This window comes from Rhipicephalus sanguineus, chromosome 6 (genome assembly GCF_013339695.2).
Source record: "Rhipicephalus sanguineus isolate Rsan-2018 chromosome 6, BIME_Rsan_1.4, whole genome shotgun sequence".
Classification (NCBI taxonomy): domain Eukaryota; kingdom Metazoa; phylum Arthropoda; class Arachnida; order Ixodida; family Ixodidae; genus Rhipicephalus; species Rhipicephalus sanguineus.
In genome coordinates, this window is record NC_051181.1 from 166,443,404 (window position 1) to 166,458,384 (window position 14,981).

At 45.2% G+C, this 14,981-nt stretch overlaps 1 protein-coding gene across 3 annotated transcripts in view; it reads left to right on the forward strand.

Annotated features, from left to right (window-relative positions):
* Positions 1-14,594, forward strand: part of LOC119397003 (phosphatidylinositol 4-kinase beta) — a 152,398-nt gene extending 137,804 nt beyond the window's left edge. For all 3 annotated transcript variants that reach the window (XM_037664415.2, XM_037664417.2, XM_037664416.2), the window contains 2 exons: positions 11,081-11,213; positions 12,201-14,594. In XM_037664415.2, coding sequence (XP_037520343.1) covers positions 11,081-11,213; positions 12,201-12,509 — 442 coding nt within the window. In that variant the 3' untranslated portion in view covers positions 12,510-14,594. The remainder of the gene's footprint in view (positions 1-11,080; positions 11,214-12,200) is intronic.
* The last annotated feature ends 387 nt before the right edge of the window (positions 14,595-14,981 follow it).

Genomic DNA, 14,981 nt, shown 5'->3' on the forward strand with positions numbered 1-14,981 from the left:
ATCATTGAGTGTACTCTCTGATAGGCGAGACCGCTGTTCTAATAAAAAGATCGCTAGGCCTGCGCGGAACACGCAGCACAGTCACAGCGAAAGCTGGAAGAGCGGACTTTGTAGAGCCCGTTGGATAGTCTCTTGGGGCAATAATACAAGTGAACATGCAAGGTACCTACTACGCCATAAATCATCCCAATTTTTCTGAGGTAGCGAAGTTCCAACTATGCCATTTTTCATCATTCTTCGTAGTCTCGTGGTACACGCTACACATCTGTAAGGCATTATGTGCACTTTGTGCTGTGACTGATGATGATAAAGAATTATGGCTGAGCACCTTGCAATGGGCGGGAAGCAGTGTTGCGGAATGGGCGCCTCCATTCCATTTCACTCCCATTCCGGGGAATTAGAACTTGCCGCAATTCCATTCCTTTCAATTCCTCGGAATGAAAAAAATTTAGCCCATTCGCACTCTGGGAATGGTCGGGCAGTTCATTTCCAATCCTGTAATTCCTTGACATAGGAAAGGCATCTTGATAGTTTTATTGAGTTAAGCCTTGGTTTCTAGTAGGCGCGTTGCTTATAAATGTACCGTGCTTGTAATCAGCCAAGCTATTTTAAAAATACTGCTTTATTGTTAATTCGGAGGCTCTGACTTACTCATACTTGAAGTGTGAAAAACGGCACGTAGACGTAAACGTGCTCTATTTTCGGAAAAAGACGTAATTCCATTCCCATTACATTCCGTGCAAAAGGCGCTTAATTTCATTTCCATTCCATTCCTCCAAGCGTTGTCCCCATTCCATTCCGGGGTCGTGAAAACGTGGAATGATTCCGGAGTCATTCCAATTCTGGTGGGGCAACTCCGCAACACTGGTTAGAAGCATTAAACAACACACTCCTTGCTCTATTAGCATTGTGTAATGACTGGTTGTTATTTTACTCTTCTGCCACACTATATTACATATATCAACCCGATTCCGAGCGCGACATGACGCCTGTATAGAGTATTTTTTTGAAGGAGTTACAAGCACCAGCGTGGCACTGTGGTGGAAGACCCAACCGCCACGCAGAGGGCGCGGGTTGAAATCCCATCCGATCCTGGATTTTTTTTCTCATTTAATTTTTCTTATATCACGCGATAGCGGTCACGGACACCGGCGGTGGCGGACAACTATGGCGCCAAAATCAGCTGTTGTGATCTCATAACAGCTTTCGCTGTAACAAACTTCAGCGCCGACAATGCCCTCTCTACGCTGGCCTGCGTGACAGGCGCGCAAAAGTCCACTTGCGTTAATATAAACATCTCTGGTTGCCACTGTTTTGTTTTTCGCACAATTTCAACATATCTTTGCTTTGGAATTCCTGCCTGAGGTACGCGCTAATACTGTACCCTGAGATATGCTCACAATGCATGGGCTCAGTTGCTCCGGATAGGGAAGTTTTCTCGTGAACCGAAAAACGATTGAAAAAATTTCGGTTTCACTCCGGAACGAAATAATAAATAAAGTTTCGGTTACTTTTTCGTTCCGGTCGAAAATATCGTTTTTTTCGTTTTTCGTCTTCGGTTTTCGTTCCGTTCCGACACCCTGGTGCTGCTTCTACTCACTAGGCTGTGTGTTCTGGTGTTACTGGTGCTTAGCAAAAACTACCGAGCGGCAGACGTAGCGGTGTTGACTCTCGGGTTCTTTGTTACGTGTAACTTGTTCCTCCGGTTGCTGCGATTTTCGTGTCGACGCTGCTGCATGTGGTTCACATGGCACAGCTTTCATACACGGCGATTTGCCACTGCTTTATGTCGATTTGGTAATCGAAACGCACAGCGAGCGCTTTGATACGTGTAAGAGGCGTCGCTTCGTGCCGGCTGTGGGCTGCATGAGCATTTAGGCTTAGCTTTACAACCAGTCTATCAGTCGATGGCCGGTTCACTGTGCGACTGGCATGCTGGCATGCCTCCTTTTTTGTTTTTCAAAACATATAACAGTCCTCTGTACATCAGGCGCTTGGTTTGCATGAACACATTGCTTGCAATGCGCGGTGCCTGAAGCATGTATGGTCAGTGGACACTTTACGCGACTCGCGGAGCTGCGCCGGGGATTGCAAATATATGTATTATTGAGAGTTCTCTACATCAACGGCGATGGCCTACGCGGGCAGTGTTAATACTGTGGTTGCAAGCGTCGAAAGGAGTTATTACTTTCCTCCGCTACTCTTGCTGTACCATACACGCACGTTTGATGAGATAGTCAGTGTAGCGGGGTTTCTTGTCACCCGTGCTGCACTCCTGAAGGTGGTCTCACGCGAGGTGGCAGCTAACAGCGGTGCAGCACGCTTTTGTTGTCTGTTAAAAGCGTGCATACCACCGCATTCCTCTTTTGCGTGCGTGCTGTGCAAAGGCGCTGCGGACGTCTTTAATTTTAGAGTTCTCGTGTAGCAAAAGCCAGCGTCAAGAAGCGCAAGAACTTGATGCTATGCCAACAGCGCAGCCGAGCAAATAGCTGAAGGTGCTTATTGTGATATTTTCCTGACAAAGAGTAACACTGGCCTACAGGAAGTTCTTGGGAAGCTTGAAAAGCTAAATAAGCAGACTCAAAAAGCCCAAGTAGTAATCTGCAAAATCATGTCACTAATCTTAAAGGGACTGTCTACGGCTCGGAAAAATTTTTTTGATTGTGGTGAAAATGAGAAGATCGTTCGTCACATCGGCGGCAACGAGCGCGCTTTCGTCCCATAAAAAAAGAATTATAATTTTAATCTGAGGTTGAAAACCGTGAAAGAATGACCGCTAGCATCACCCAACAGCAAAGTGGTCGCAATTCCCGCAATCTATAGGTGTGACAGACTATCCACGCAGGTGGACTTATTTTGCTTAAAAACAAACATGTAGAACTTGAGAGTGTATTTTCCGCTCTTGAAACAGATTTCGATTGCGTCAAAAAGTAATTTTTGCTGTATTTTTTATGTCACGCGCCCAAAAAGACGCCTGGCGGGGCTGCCGATGCCGCCGCTTTCGAGTTCGTATGCTTCAACACCCCGCGCTGGTTGTACCTTTACGCTGCACTGTCGTTAGGATGTCTCGCACGTGCTACGCTGTGAAGGCATGCATTTATAATCGCTACATCAGTACAGGAGTTTCGTTACATCGTTTGCCTGCAAGACCGTTACAGAAACGTCGGTGGGAAGATTGCGGCAGCAGTGCTAAAATAAACGCATAGACTGCAATCATAGCAAAACAAGTGTTCTGTAATCGTATAATAAGGCTTCATTTAACCGATGGTGCGCTTAAAACGACTGTTACATTCATTGCATTAGTGTTCAGAGAAAAAAAAGAAATCCTACAGAAATGACATGTGCTTTCGGTTTTAAGTTTTACCGGCACTACAATCGTCATCGCGTCCACCAACCAGTGTTGTGGGGCGTATTCACACCAATGGAAGAAGACCGAACGCAGATCGAAAAATTCTGTTTTAAAATTTTCTACTCACTTTCCAGAGAAACCGCTGCAAGGTTGGACACTTCAGATGGTATGCTTTCGAATGCGGTACAAAACAGAAAAGCGATAAAGGACGGTAGACAGTCCCTTTAAGCAAAGGCCTACTGTTATGTAACTACAATTCTTGTGCAATCACATATTTTTATTTTCATAAGTGTGATGCTATTTCGTGTTTTTTTTTTTTTTTTTCAAATGTTCAGTGGCGTACCAACTCGTTCGCAAGTGGGGGGGCTGGTGTAGCTCATTCTGTCCGCCATATATACAGTTGAACACGGATGTATCGAACCCACATATATCGAATTTTCGGCTATATCGAGCTTGTAAATTATTCCCTTGAAAATCCTTTGTAAAAGTATAGAAATTCGCACGTTTATATCGAACGGTATTTTTACCCGCCATCGGATATATCGAACGCCATGCGAGCTGGAAGGTGCGCTTCGGTACAGCGGCTCCGCCGACACCCGAAACGCTCAAAAAACGTGAGGGCGAGAGGGCTCGGGCTGTACTCCTGTTGGGCATGTTCTCCAACTTGCAGAACGGCTTTTTTTTTTCTTCTTTTGTCCTCTCTTGTTCTTATGCTTTCTCCGCATTACCGTCGGCTCGGAGAGCAGGAACGAAGGAGACGGCGGCCTCCTCCTTTCGCCGTTTCTTTCTTTCTTTTTTTTTTGTTGCTGTTTTGTGAGTTTTGATCAGGCAACCACAGCCTGCGCCTTTCGTACATCGCTGCTGCCCTCGCAGGTAGCCGGGTAGCCTGATAGCACTGCTGGTAGCCATCGCCGCCATCGCGACTGATCGTGAACGCTTTGTTCTATTCCGTGAGTTCTCGCATACCACCGCATTCCTCTTTTGCGTGCGTGCTGTGCGTGCTGTGCAAAGGCGCTGCGGACATCTTTAATTTTGGAGTTCTCGTGTAGCAATGGCCAGCGTCAAGAAGCGCAAGAACCTTGACTTTGCGACGAAGTTGAAAGCCATACAGCATGTTGAGGGGGCGAAAAAAGTTCGACGGTGGCGGACGACATCGGGATACCACGGAGCACTATGAGCACCTTGTTGAAGAACAAGGCGGATATCAAGGCAAAGGTGGCAGAGCAGCGAACGTCGGGAGCCTGTCATGTGCGCGCTCCTGCCCACGGGAAAGTAGAAAAGGCACTCCATGCCTGGTTCAGAAGTGCGCACGAAGAACATTCCTGTGGATGGCCCAATGCTGACGGCTAAGGCCAAATGGTTTGCCGCCGCACTCGGTGAAGACGATTTCGCCAACAACACCGGGTGGCTTCACTGATTTAAGCAATGCTACAACATCGTCAGCAAACAACGAGCGCAGAGATGACGCGCTTCGAGTTGGCGTCCCTCTTCCCGGCTGCCATTCCACCCGAAGTGTCTGCGGACGATTTTGTGGAAGCGAACTGCAATGTTCAGGCTGTTGCGAGCCTCACTGGCGAGGACATTGTAGCTGGGGTCGCAGGGACCCAGGATGCCCAGGCCAACAGCTTAATTGACGAGGAAGATCGCCCGGACGAGGCGGCAGCTACACGCGCGTACTCCGCCGCTGAAATGGCGGCAGCGTTCGGCTTGATTCGCCGTTGTTCCGGCAACATGGAGGGAACCGGGCTGTCGCACCTGTACAGCCTCGATAAGATCGAGGCCAGCGTCTTCAACTTCATTTCAAAGACGAAGAAGCAGGCCAAGATAAGCTATTTTTTTTCACGCAAATAAAACGTTCTGTTGCATCATGTGTGCGGAATTAGTTATCAATTCTTGAATGCGCCGATTGTTGGTGATCGTCCGCCACTGGTAAGGTCTCGGGACCTGTATTTTTTTATATTGAATTTTTCATATATCGAACTAATTCGCGATCCCCTTCGAGTTCGATATATCCGTGTTCGACTGTGTATATATATATAGAGAGAGAAAGAACTGCATTTGACGTGATTTTTTATATTCATAGAGATGTCTGAAATCAAGGAAGAATCTGCATAAAGCGATTGTGCAGGCTGGGCCGCCCTAAACCACGACAGCACAGCATTGTTTAAAATTCTGGAAATTTTACCACCAAGTTTAAAAAGTACAGCCGCCTTTAACCTGTTCTTCATCTGAACATTCCACCTGCAAACTTCACAGTCTCAGTTTGGTATTGTAAATACAGTGAGTATGAAGAACCTGCTATGACTCTGGTACCTTAAATTCTCACTTCTTAAGGGGGGACGTGGCAATGAAAACTATCTTTGTTATTTATGGAGATAAAGTGATGAAATTAGGCACGCAGATGTGATATGTTGTGCTGATATCATGACTGAAATCGGTTTTGAGCTCCCTTTTGTAGTTTTTGAGCTACGACACTTGATAGACTCATTGTCATCCCAAAATTAAGGAATTAGCCATTAAAATTATTTAATGAATTAGACATAAGTACGTCAAGATTTTTCCATAAGGATAGTCACAAGGGCCCTTTCTGTGCCGTAAAGCTGTTGGTTTATTTTTTTAATATTCAAATAAGCACACACAAAGATTTTTGAAATTTCTTGTACATATTGTCTTACAACTTTTACAAAAAACTAATTATAAAAATCTGTATGACATGCAGACAAATATGGACAGCCTTACGGCACTCACGAATGTCTCAGGATCTAAGCGCAGAAAGCGGAATGGTTATATCATTATTTGTTGTGAAATGGCACAGAGATGACTGACAGCAACTGCTCAAAAAATGAAAGCTGAGAAAATGGAGCTCAAAGAAAATCGAGCTAAAAGCTAACAAAATGGAACTCGGAAGGAAGCTGGTTTTATTTTTCATTGGAGAAATAGAGCTTTGCAGCTATCTTGAGCTCTATCTGTCCTCCTAACAATGACACCAACATGGTGGCACTGTGTCAAGGGAAAACTGCAGATTTGCGTTTTTTTTTTTTTTTTAAAGCCCAATTTTCTCACAGGTTTTGATGACAGCACACTAGTAAAATACTTCTTTTTTTTTAACTTCTACTGCTTATTTTGGTCTAATATTTCACCATGACGTAAAACATGGTCTCAGGATTGCAGAAAAAAATTAATTGAAAAATTGAACACTTTGACCAAATTTACCATTCCCATTGCCACGTCCCCCCTTAACCCTTTGAGGGTCGAATTTTTTCGCAAAATCCAGTCCAAAAATGTGTAATTTTTTTATTGCTGAAATAAATTCTTCAGACAATTTTATTTCAGAAAAAAAATTGTCTACAATTTTTTTTCGTGACCGTAAAGTGACAAAAAAATCAGTTTTGTTGTTACGTACACATGCTTTATTCGTGGTAAAATCAAGCAAAATCCTGAAAAAATAAAGCTTAACATAAATAAAAATTGTGCATTTTTTAAACGTAGCTCACAGACATACAAAAATAAGCGCACCAGAGTACTTTTCCGGTTTAAAATGTTCGTGCTCTAACACAAAACTTTTCCGCGTGTGATAGTCATTGAAGCATGGCTCGCCGCGTACACTTTTTAGATGTCGCTCCGTGATCGTCATCGGAGTCTAAACTCGTCAAAAAATCCTCGTCTGACAAACTGAAATCCAATTAATCAGATTCTGATTCGGCACTTGGGGAATAGTCCGCATCGGAAGAATCGCTGCTCGACTCACCGGCAGCAGAGCAACCGGCGCGCGCTTCCATAGCGTAAGCAAACTGCGTCAGTGAGCGCACGCAAGAAAACTCTATGGTTGTGCACCCGTCCGGAAAGCAAAACGAGTGAAAAATCTACAGTAATCCTTCGCCTTATCTCCAACAAGACGTAGTTAGCTTTTCCGAGACCCCAAAACAGGAAACACAATCACGGCGGGGTAGTTTGTGTAATTTAGCGCCGCACGGAAACAGATGTAATTGCACCCCGGGGTGCAATAAACGAGAGAGTAACAAGTGGTCACCCTTTGAGAGATTTGAAACCAAACAGCCATCAGCTTTGCGGGCGCAAGAAGCGAAAACCACCCGAAGGACGAAATCGAAACCAGCCGCACCGCGTGCGCGCGGCGCCGCTTTGGAAAGCAAAAAAAGAAAAGAAAGACGGAGAGACATTGGCGCAATAAAAAATATTCCACGTATTCCCGAAGCGTGGCAGCACATTCCAAGCAAGAGAAATGATCGAAGAAGGCGCACGTTTGAAACCAACCACTCCGCGGGCGCGCTCGGTTGCGCAAGCGATAGCAGGCGCGCCGTTTTGCGAAGCATAAAAAAAGCAACAACGGAGAGACATCCGCGCATGAAAAAAATTCCACGTATTCCTGAAGCATGGCAGCACATGCAAAGCAAGAGAAATGATCGAAAAAGGCGCGCACTTTAAACCAGCTGCACCGCGGACGCGCTCGAATAGGCAAGCGATAGCCGGCGCGCCGTATTGGGAAGCAAAATAAAAATACAACGCAGTGATATTGGCGCATGAAAAAAATTCCACGTACTCCCGAAGTGTGCAAGCACAGGCCAAGCGAGAGAAATAATCGAAAAAGGCACGCGTTTTAAAAATAAACGCTATGCCGTACATGTACGACGAAAACCCTTTGGTACCAGGAAGCTTCTGCCGTACATGTACGGCAAAAACCCTCAAGGGGTTAAAGGGACGTGGCAATGGGGTCATGAACCACTTTTCCAAGTAATGATCTAATAACCTCAGTATCGGAGTTTACTGCCTCCCGAATCAATTGCCGCAAAAATTTCTCGAATCCGTCAAGAATGAGCGGAGTTCCGGGGGTTTGGCGCACGCTCTCAGCGCTTTCTCTCTTTTCTCGTGCCAACAAGCACACTGGAACCTACACAGGGAGGGATGGCACGGGGAAAAGAAGTTACGTCAGCGCACATCATGAAACGCAATCGCTCTCCCGCTGTGATTCACGTGCGCGAGTGCGGCTACCGTGTACTGAGGAGTGCGGCGCCGGCAGGTGGCAGCACTCCGTGGCAAGAAGCGCATCTGATCTGAACGCCGCTCTCGATTTATGTCAGTTATCGGCCAATGAGGATGCTATGTCTTTTGCGACGTGGAGATGCAGATCGCAACGTCAACGGGCAGACGCCCCCCGCCGACCGACGAGAGTGAGAACCGGCCTCTGTTTGAAAAGAGGGCGCCTGAGAAAACAGCAACTTCGCGTTCCGCTTGTAGCCTTTACGCGGCGCGCACGACTGCAATATTTGGCTGAGCAGTTCATAGCCGTGTCAGCTTTCCGCAGGATGTGTTTTTTCATCAAGCCCAAGGGGTGCTTCATGAACCTTTTAAGCAAAACATATGGCTGACAACGCAAGGTACTTTGCCAAAGTCTTCAGAATAAGCCGAGTGCCAATTTATTTACTGTTAGAGCCCTCTAATATAAAGTCTTTCTAAAGAAGAAGACCAAGTTCAGTCGATTAATATTTATAGAAACCACATTGACCTGGTTCTGTATACTATAAGATTATAAATGACTACGAACTTGTATACTAGCTGTCGTTCCTTGCCCTCCCACTTTTCCCAGCTTGGGAGGGAGGGGTGGACGGGAAAGCGGTAAAGTGGCTCTTTATTGCTCCCCTCCGGCTACTCCAAGTAAATAGCCTATGTAAGCTGTGTAAGCTCAAATTTTCTTTGAAACAATGTGGGCGATTATAACGTTGAACTGCCCTGCATTGTTTCCTTATACGTATAGGTCGTTGGCTGTTAATGATTGGTCGAAATTTTCTGGGTCATGCTCACACGACGCAAAAAATGATGCCTAAGTGATCCACCGTGTAATTAGAACTTACGCATGACTACATAAAAAAAACTATTTTCAATATGGTGTATTGTTTGACATTAGTTTTTTGCTATTCGTCAAAAAATTTTCGGTGTGCCATAAAATCGCCTCCTTGTTACACGTCACAAGTCTGCGAAATCTCTAGGTGTTAAAATGAAGTGTGCACAATAAGTAGCACATTACTGTGCTGAACAATAACTCATTTTTCTCGGAATAGCCAGGCAATGTCTATGAACATAATTCAAAAGGCTGCCCACCAATCACATTGGCAGCGGCTACTTATAGCAGCAGGCGAGATGGATTCATGTGTATAACAGATACTTTCAGTTGTAGTAAAACGACGTTGAGGTGTTTTTCCATGTGTACAACTCTCTGTGAACTCATCCTTGCTGACAGAGAGGTAGAGAGAGAAATAAACATTATTAGGAACAGACACAATCCTTCGCAGGTGGGCAGCCTTCTTAGTCCAGAAAACCATGGACGCTGATCATCTCCCTGGTGAGGTAGATCAAGCTACGGGGCAAACTTGAAAGCTGGGCTTCTCAATGTACTTGTTACAAGCCGCCACGATCGCTGCAGGCTACATACGATAAGCCAAGTGAAGCAGGCTAATCAGAGAAAGTGGGAATCTATTTCAGCTGTCATGGCTAGGCACAACTAAAATACTGCACACTTCTGCACACTCATCAACTCACAACAGCTTGAATATGGAGCAGTGGCGACGCTATTCGTTTTCAAACAAAGAAACTGAATTTCTTGAAAAAGGAGACCGTTTGATCGGGTTATAAAAGGTTTACTGGTTCCCGTCCATACTTGCGTCGCCGATTGCTTAAATTTCAGGCCAGGCAGGACAAAGTAAAACCATGACAGATCGCTGTAATGTTATAGAGCCCCTGCTGAGCGATAGCCTCCTCTGCAATCTCGAGCGCAAGACGCACAAGCGTGGAACAGGCAGCCCGCACCGCAGGTAGCCTACACTGCGTGGTCATGAGACACGGAGGACAGTCGTCACAGCAGAATTTCAGGAAACTTTGTTTACATACTAAATACGTTATTGCTGTGTTCAAGTAAAACTTTGCCTCACTTGTTAGTTTTCCAGTCTGCAGCCAACAATGATAACTGTCAGAAGTGGGGTGGCTCCGCCCCCCTAACATTTTTTAGTGGGGGGCTAGCGCCCCCCCCCCCCCCCCGGTATATACACCTATGCAAATGTTTAGATAGGCCACGTGGTATGTAAAAAGGTGGTGTAGTTTATACCTGTCAATAATCTGTTAAAAAAAACTTTCTCCAAGGGCTGTTTCAATGTTGTGTATTCTAAGCCTAAAATATGTACTTCAAGCTCCTAGGACGACATAATAAATGCTGCTAGCTGCTCCAAATCGAGGTTCTTCTGCTCCAAAATCAAAATTTTGCTGCTCCAAAAACTTCCAATTCAGTTCCAGCCATCTCACCCCTGATAATGGCCAGTAGGCAGCATTCCAATTTTCAACACCAAACTAAAATAAATGCCCTATCTCTGTATGGTGAAAGGAGAAGCTACCTGAGCGAAATGCACAAACAGCATGACTGCTTGTGTAATTTCTTTGTTCACGCGTGATCTCACTTTGTTGTATGTACCAGGTTGGCACCATATGTAGAGCAGATGCTAAATATGAGCAAAAGAACAGCGCTTTACCTTTACCAGGTGCTTGCTGAGTGACCTGGGCCTGAAAGGTTTAAGTGTGAACCTGAGTCTAAGCATTCGGCCCACTCTGTATTTCACAGCCCGGAATCCAGCCTCAGTCCTTGTGCTCCACACCTGAGTGTGTCTAATCTCGACTCGCTTTAATGTTACAGTTATTGGAACATGTCTGTGTGTTTACTTTGTTTGACAGGCACAATGGGAACATCCTACTCGATGGGGAAGGCCACATCATACACATTGATTTCGGCTTCATACTTTCCTCATCACCCAAGAACCTTGGCTTCGAGAGCTCCCCATTCAAGCTAACTCAGGAGTTCGTTGATGTAAGAAATTTTGAATCTATTACAATACTGACATCCCAGCTGCCTGTTCTGTCTGTGGTACAGTGGAGCTAGGTTCCTTAACGTTGCGTTTTAACAGAGCATTGAGGAGCCCACCTGGTGTCATTGTGCGTGAGGGAAAAACCCCGATGGACACAAAGAATAACAATCCACATTGGAGCCTAAATCAAACCCAGGCATGGCAGTCAAGTATTCCACCACAGAGACATATTAGTGCATTACTCTTTCACAATCTCAAGATCGGAAGGTGCTTGGTAAACGAGAAAATGCGCAAAAATAAAATGCGGGTGGCAACACCACCTTGAAATTTTCACACCAAACACCATGACGTCATAGATTTTGTTAGCGTCTAGGTCCTACGTATAGTTCCTAATCAGTAAAGATGAAGTAAATTGTCCTCTGAGGGGTACATAGACTTAACATACCAAGTTTCAGGAAATTTCGTTGAGCCAATGTCGCCAAAATACGAAAAGTACAATTTGAAATCCATGAATGGAGGTTTTGGTGCAAAATTTAAACGTGAAACTTTGACCTTGATTTTCTCGTTTACTAATTATAAACCTATGATGGTGAAATTAATGACATCAGAGATATCAGAGTACAATTTATCAACCTAAGCAGATTCATTGCTTCACTTTAGCGTCCCTTGAAACAGCTTTGGAAAAAGACGCTATACGGGCGCGGGCGTCCTGTTGAACAAGGAGTCAACGTTAACAGAATTGGCAGAAGCATAGAATTGCATCCTGCATTGCACCACGTCATTCGTGTAGGGTGGTTTAAAGTTGCCCACTGATTACAAAAGGTAATTTATTGTCCTGCAAAACTGTACTTCCAATCGTAAGAATGTTTACATGCCCAGACATTCCTTGCCTCGGTGTCCCCCGGGAAGTGAAGCATGGCGAGCGAAAGAGGCCCAATAATGCTCCATTCTGAAGAGAGCTGTTTTGGTGCATTTTGGCGGTGATGCAGGTGATGGGTGGCCTGGACTCGAACCTGTTCACCTACTTCAAGGTGCTTATTCTGCAAGGGCTGGTGGCGGCACGCAAGCACCACGAGCGCATCATCACCCTGGTGGAGATCCTGCAGTCCAATGCAAGGCTGCCCTGCTTCCAGTGGCACGGGGCCAGTGCAGTGCGCGCTCTCCGCGAACGCTTCCACATGGGCTGCACCGATGAGAGGCTGCAGATGCTTGTTGACTCGCTTGTTGAAAGCAGCATGCACTCGCTCACAACGCGGCTGTATGACAACTTCCAGTACTTCACAAATGGCATTCTCTAGGCTGGCTTTTCTTGACCATGGGCCCTCCGCACCCAACTTGCTTGGTGGCTGGAGGTGTCGGGATTCCTTTGCATGCTCAATTGTCGCAGGTTGACAAGTCACTGCCTGGTCTCAGCTGGTCTTGGCACAGTTTGTCTGACGTGCTTTTCTTTTCTACAGCATTGCAACAGGACCATCCTTAAGATGCTGATAGTTGGGCCTGTGCCTAGCAATGCAAGTAGGCCTTGTACATACTACAACTGCGTAGAATGTTCTCCCTCATTGACACATTTTTGGTGTCCCTTCATCAGCATGGCAGACTGGCATCTGTAAATAATGTTATTTTGTTAAGAAGCATTAGCCGAACAGCTGCTTCGGCTCACTGGTAACAAATGGTAAGATGTTTTGAATGTAAACAGCTTTGTACGTTAGTGTGATGAGTACCTCTTGTTGCAGTCACTCTGCAGGATGGAACTTCATGGAGTTGCTTTCAGTGAATGCGTTATATATTTTATCAAAGGTTTCTGTACATATCAGTGCAGCAGTTTAGACCTCTTACGCTCTAAGCCAAACGGTAGTATTTGGGGTGTCTTTCTCCCACACAACAATTCGGCATCTGGCTGGCTTGCGGTTCTTTTCTTGAAAACTATGCAGTTGCTACTCTCCTATCAAGAGGGCTGGCTATGTCATGCTGAAGAAGTACCAAGCACGTGGTGATAATGCAAGAAAAGCATGCGCAATAGATGATGATTATTCTCGTGTGGCAGAAAGGCACCACAGTTACACCTAATTCTTTTTTTTTTGCATTGGAGTGTAGTCCACAAAATGCCTGCTGTTGTGCTGTATTTTATGAACAAATCACTCCTTACTGTATCGTCTGTGCTGCATCGACAGAGTTTTTGTGACGGGGCATTGCAACATACTTGCCCTTGCCTGGGAAGCCCGTCGGCCTTAATTGCAAAGCTACAGTAGAGCTTAGTGAAAAGGAAGCATCCAGTGTTGAGCTGGACCACTATGTAAATGTGCGCACTGCCTTGTAAATACAGCTGGTAGGTTTTATGCAGAGCCATGTTATAAGAACCCATGTGTCTTAAGAGTGGAAACCCTGTGGGCCGTCCAGACTTGCTTCTTTGACATTTAGGCTAGTGATTGTTCAGTTGTGACCACCCTCTTCCGGCTATACTTGTCATCTACATTGTGTACTGGGATTGCTCAATGGTTGGGAGTTGCGCAGTGATTTCAAAGCGACTTCAGGCCAGAGTCCTTATATAGCTTGCCTGAAAGTTGGGCTTAGCAAGCTGGTGCTAGCTGTTGAGATCGGACACACTTGGGAAATCTTCAGTCAGTCATTCCAGAGCACTCTGGCAGGGGTACAGAAGGATCCAGCAGTGATTACCTGCTTGTTATCATCGTACATCAAGGTGGCAGCTCTGCCGGAGTGCTCAACCAAAATGAAGATTCAATTGAAGGTGAATGTGAAGCCACTTGTTGATTGTGCCGGGGTTAGTCTAGCATCGGGTTCATAAATCTTGCATCAGCATGGTTCTTTTTTTTTAATTTGGCTTAGTGTGTGCCATACTTAAGTCAACCACTTGCATTGTAGCAACTGCTTATCTTTCTGCTTTGTTTTCAGCAGTTCAGTGTCTCCTTACTCGCTTTTCTGTCATTCTGCTGCGCCACAAGTACAGGACCAGTGCTTGGATGCCAAGCAATGTGCATCAGGGTTACAGCACTTGGTTGATGATAATGTGTGAAGACATTGCTGCTTGTAAATACTATGAAGGCTATTTTTTCAGGCTTTCCTTCCTACTAATGTGTAAATAGTGTGCTAGATATTTCAACTAATAGTTATCTATCCTACATTTTATGCTGTTATATGGCCGAGCATTAATCCTGAGTCACAGCAAGCCTTCGTCTATTGTGTGACAACCCTTTGTTGCATTTTCTTCCATCAAAGATGTTTGAGGTGCTTCTGTGCATACTGCAACAAATTTCCAAGGTATGGGAATCGGAAGATTGAGCCAAGCTGCACGTCCAGTCCGACATTGCTTTCTGATCAGTGTGCTGTAATATAATGACAATTAAATTTTCTTTTCTAGTAATTCAGTCTGGAGTGTGCCTCTGCAAAGCAGTGAGAGCACTGAAAAAGTATTGAAATGTGTGCTGCTCTTTACCAGTGCAACATAAAATGTTTTGCTGTAGGCATGGCACGTTAACCTGCCTTGGGTGACAGTGATGTTGTGAATGCCCACACTTTAGCCATTGTGCCTGCTCAAAAGGATGGTATCTTCAGAATTTTTCACTAAACAACTCAGTTGAAATGCTCAAGTGCTTTGTTTTCCTCTTAAGAAAATGATAAACTGCTCATTTGCTCATAAAATGAGAGCAGCATTTTGGGCAAGTCTGTAACTCATAACTTCAGAACGACTGCACTAAAAAAAAAGCGGACGACGAAGAAGACACACCCATTGCAAACTTTCAACTAAATTTATT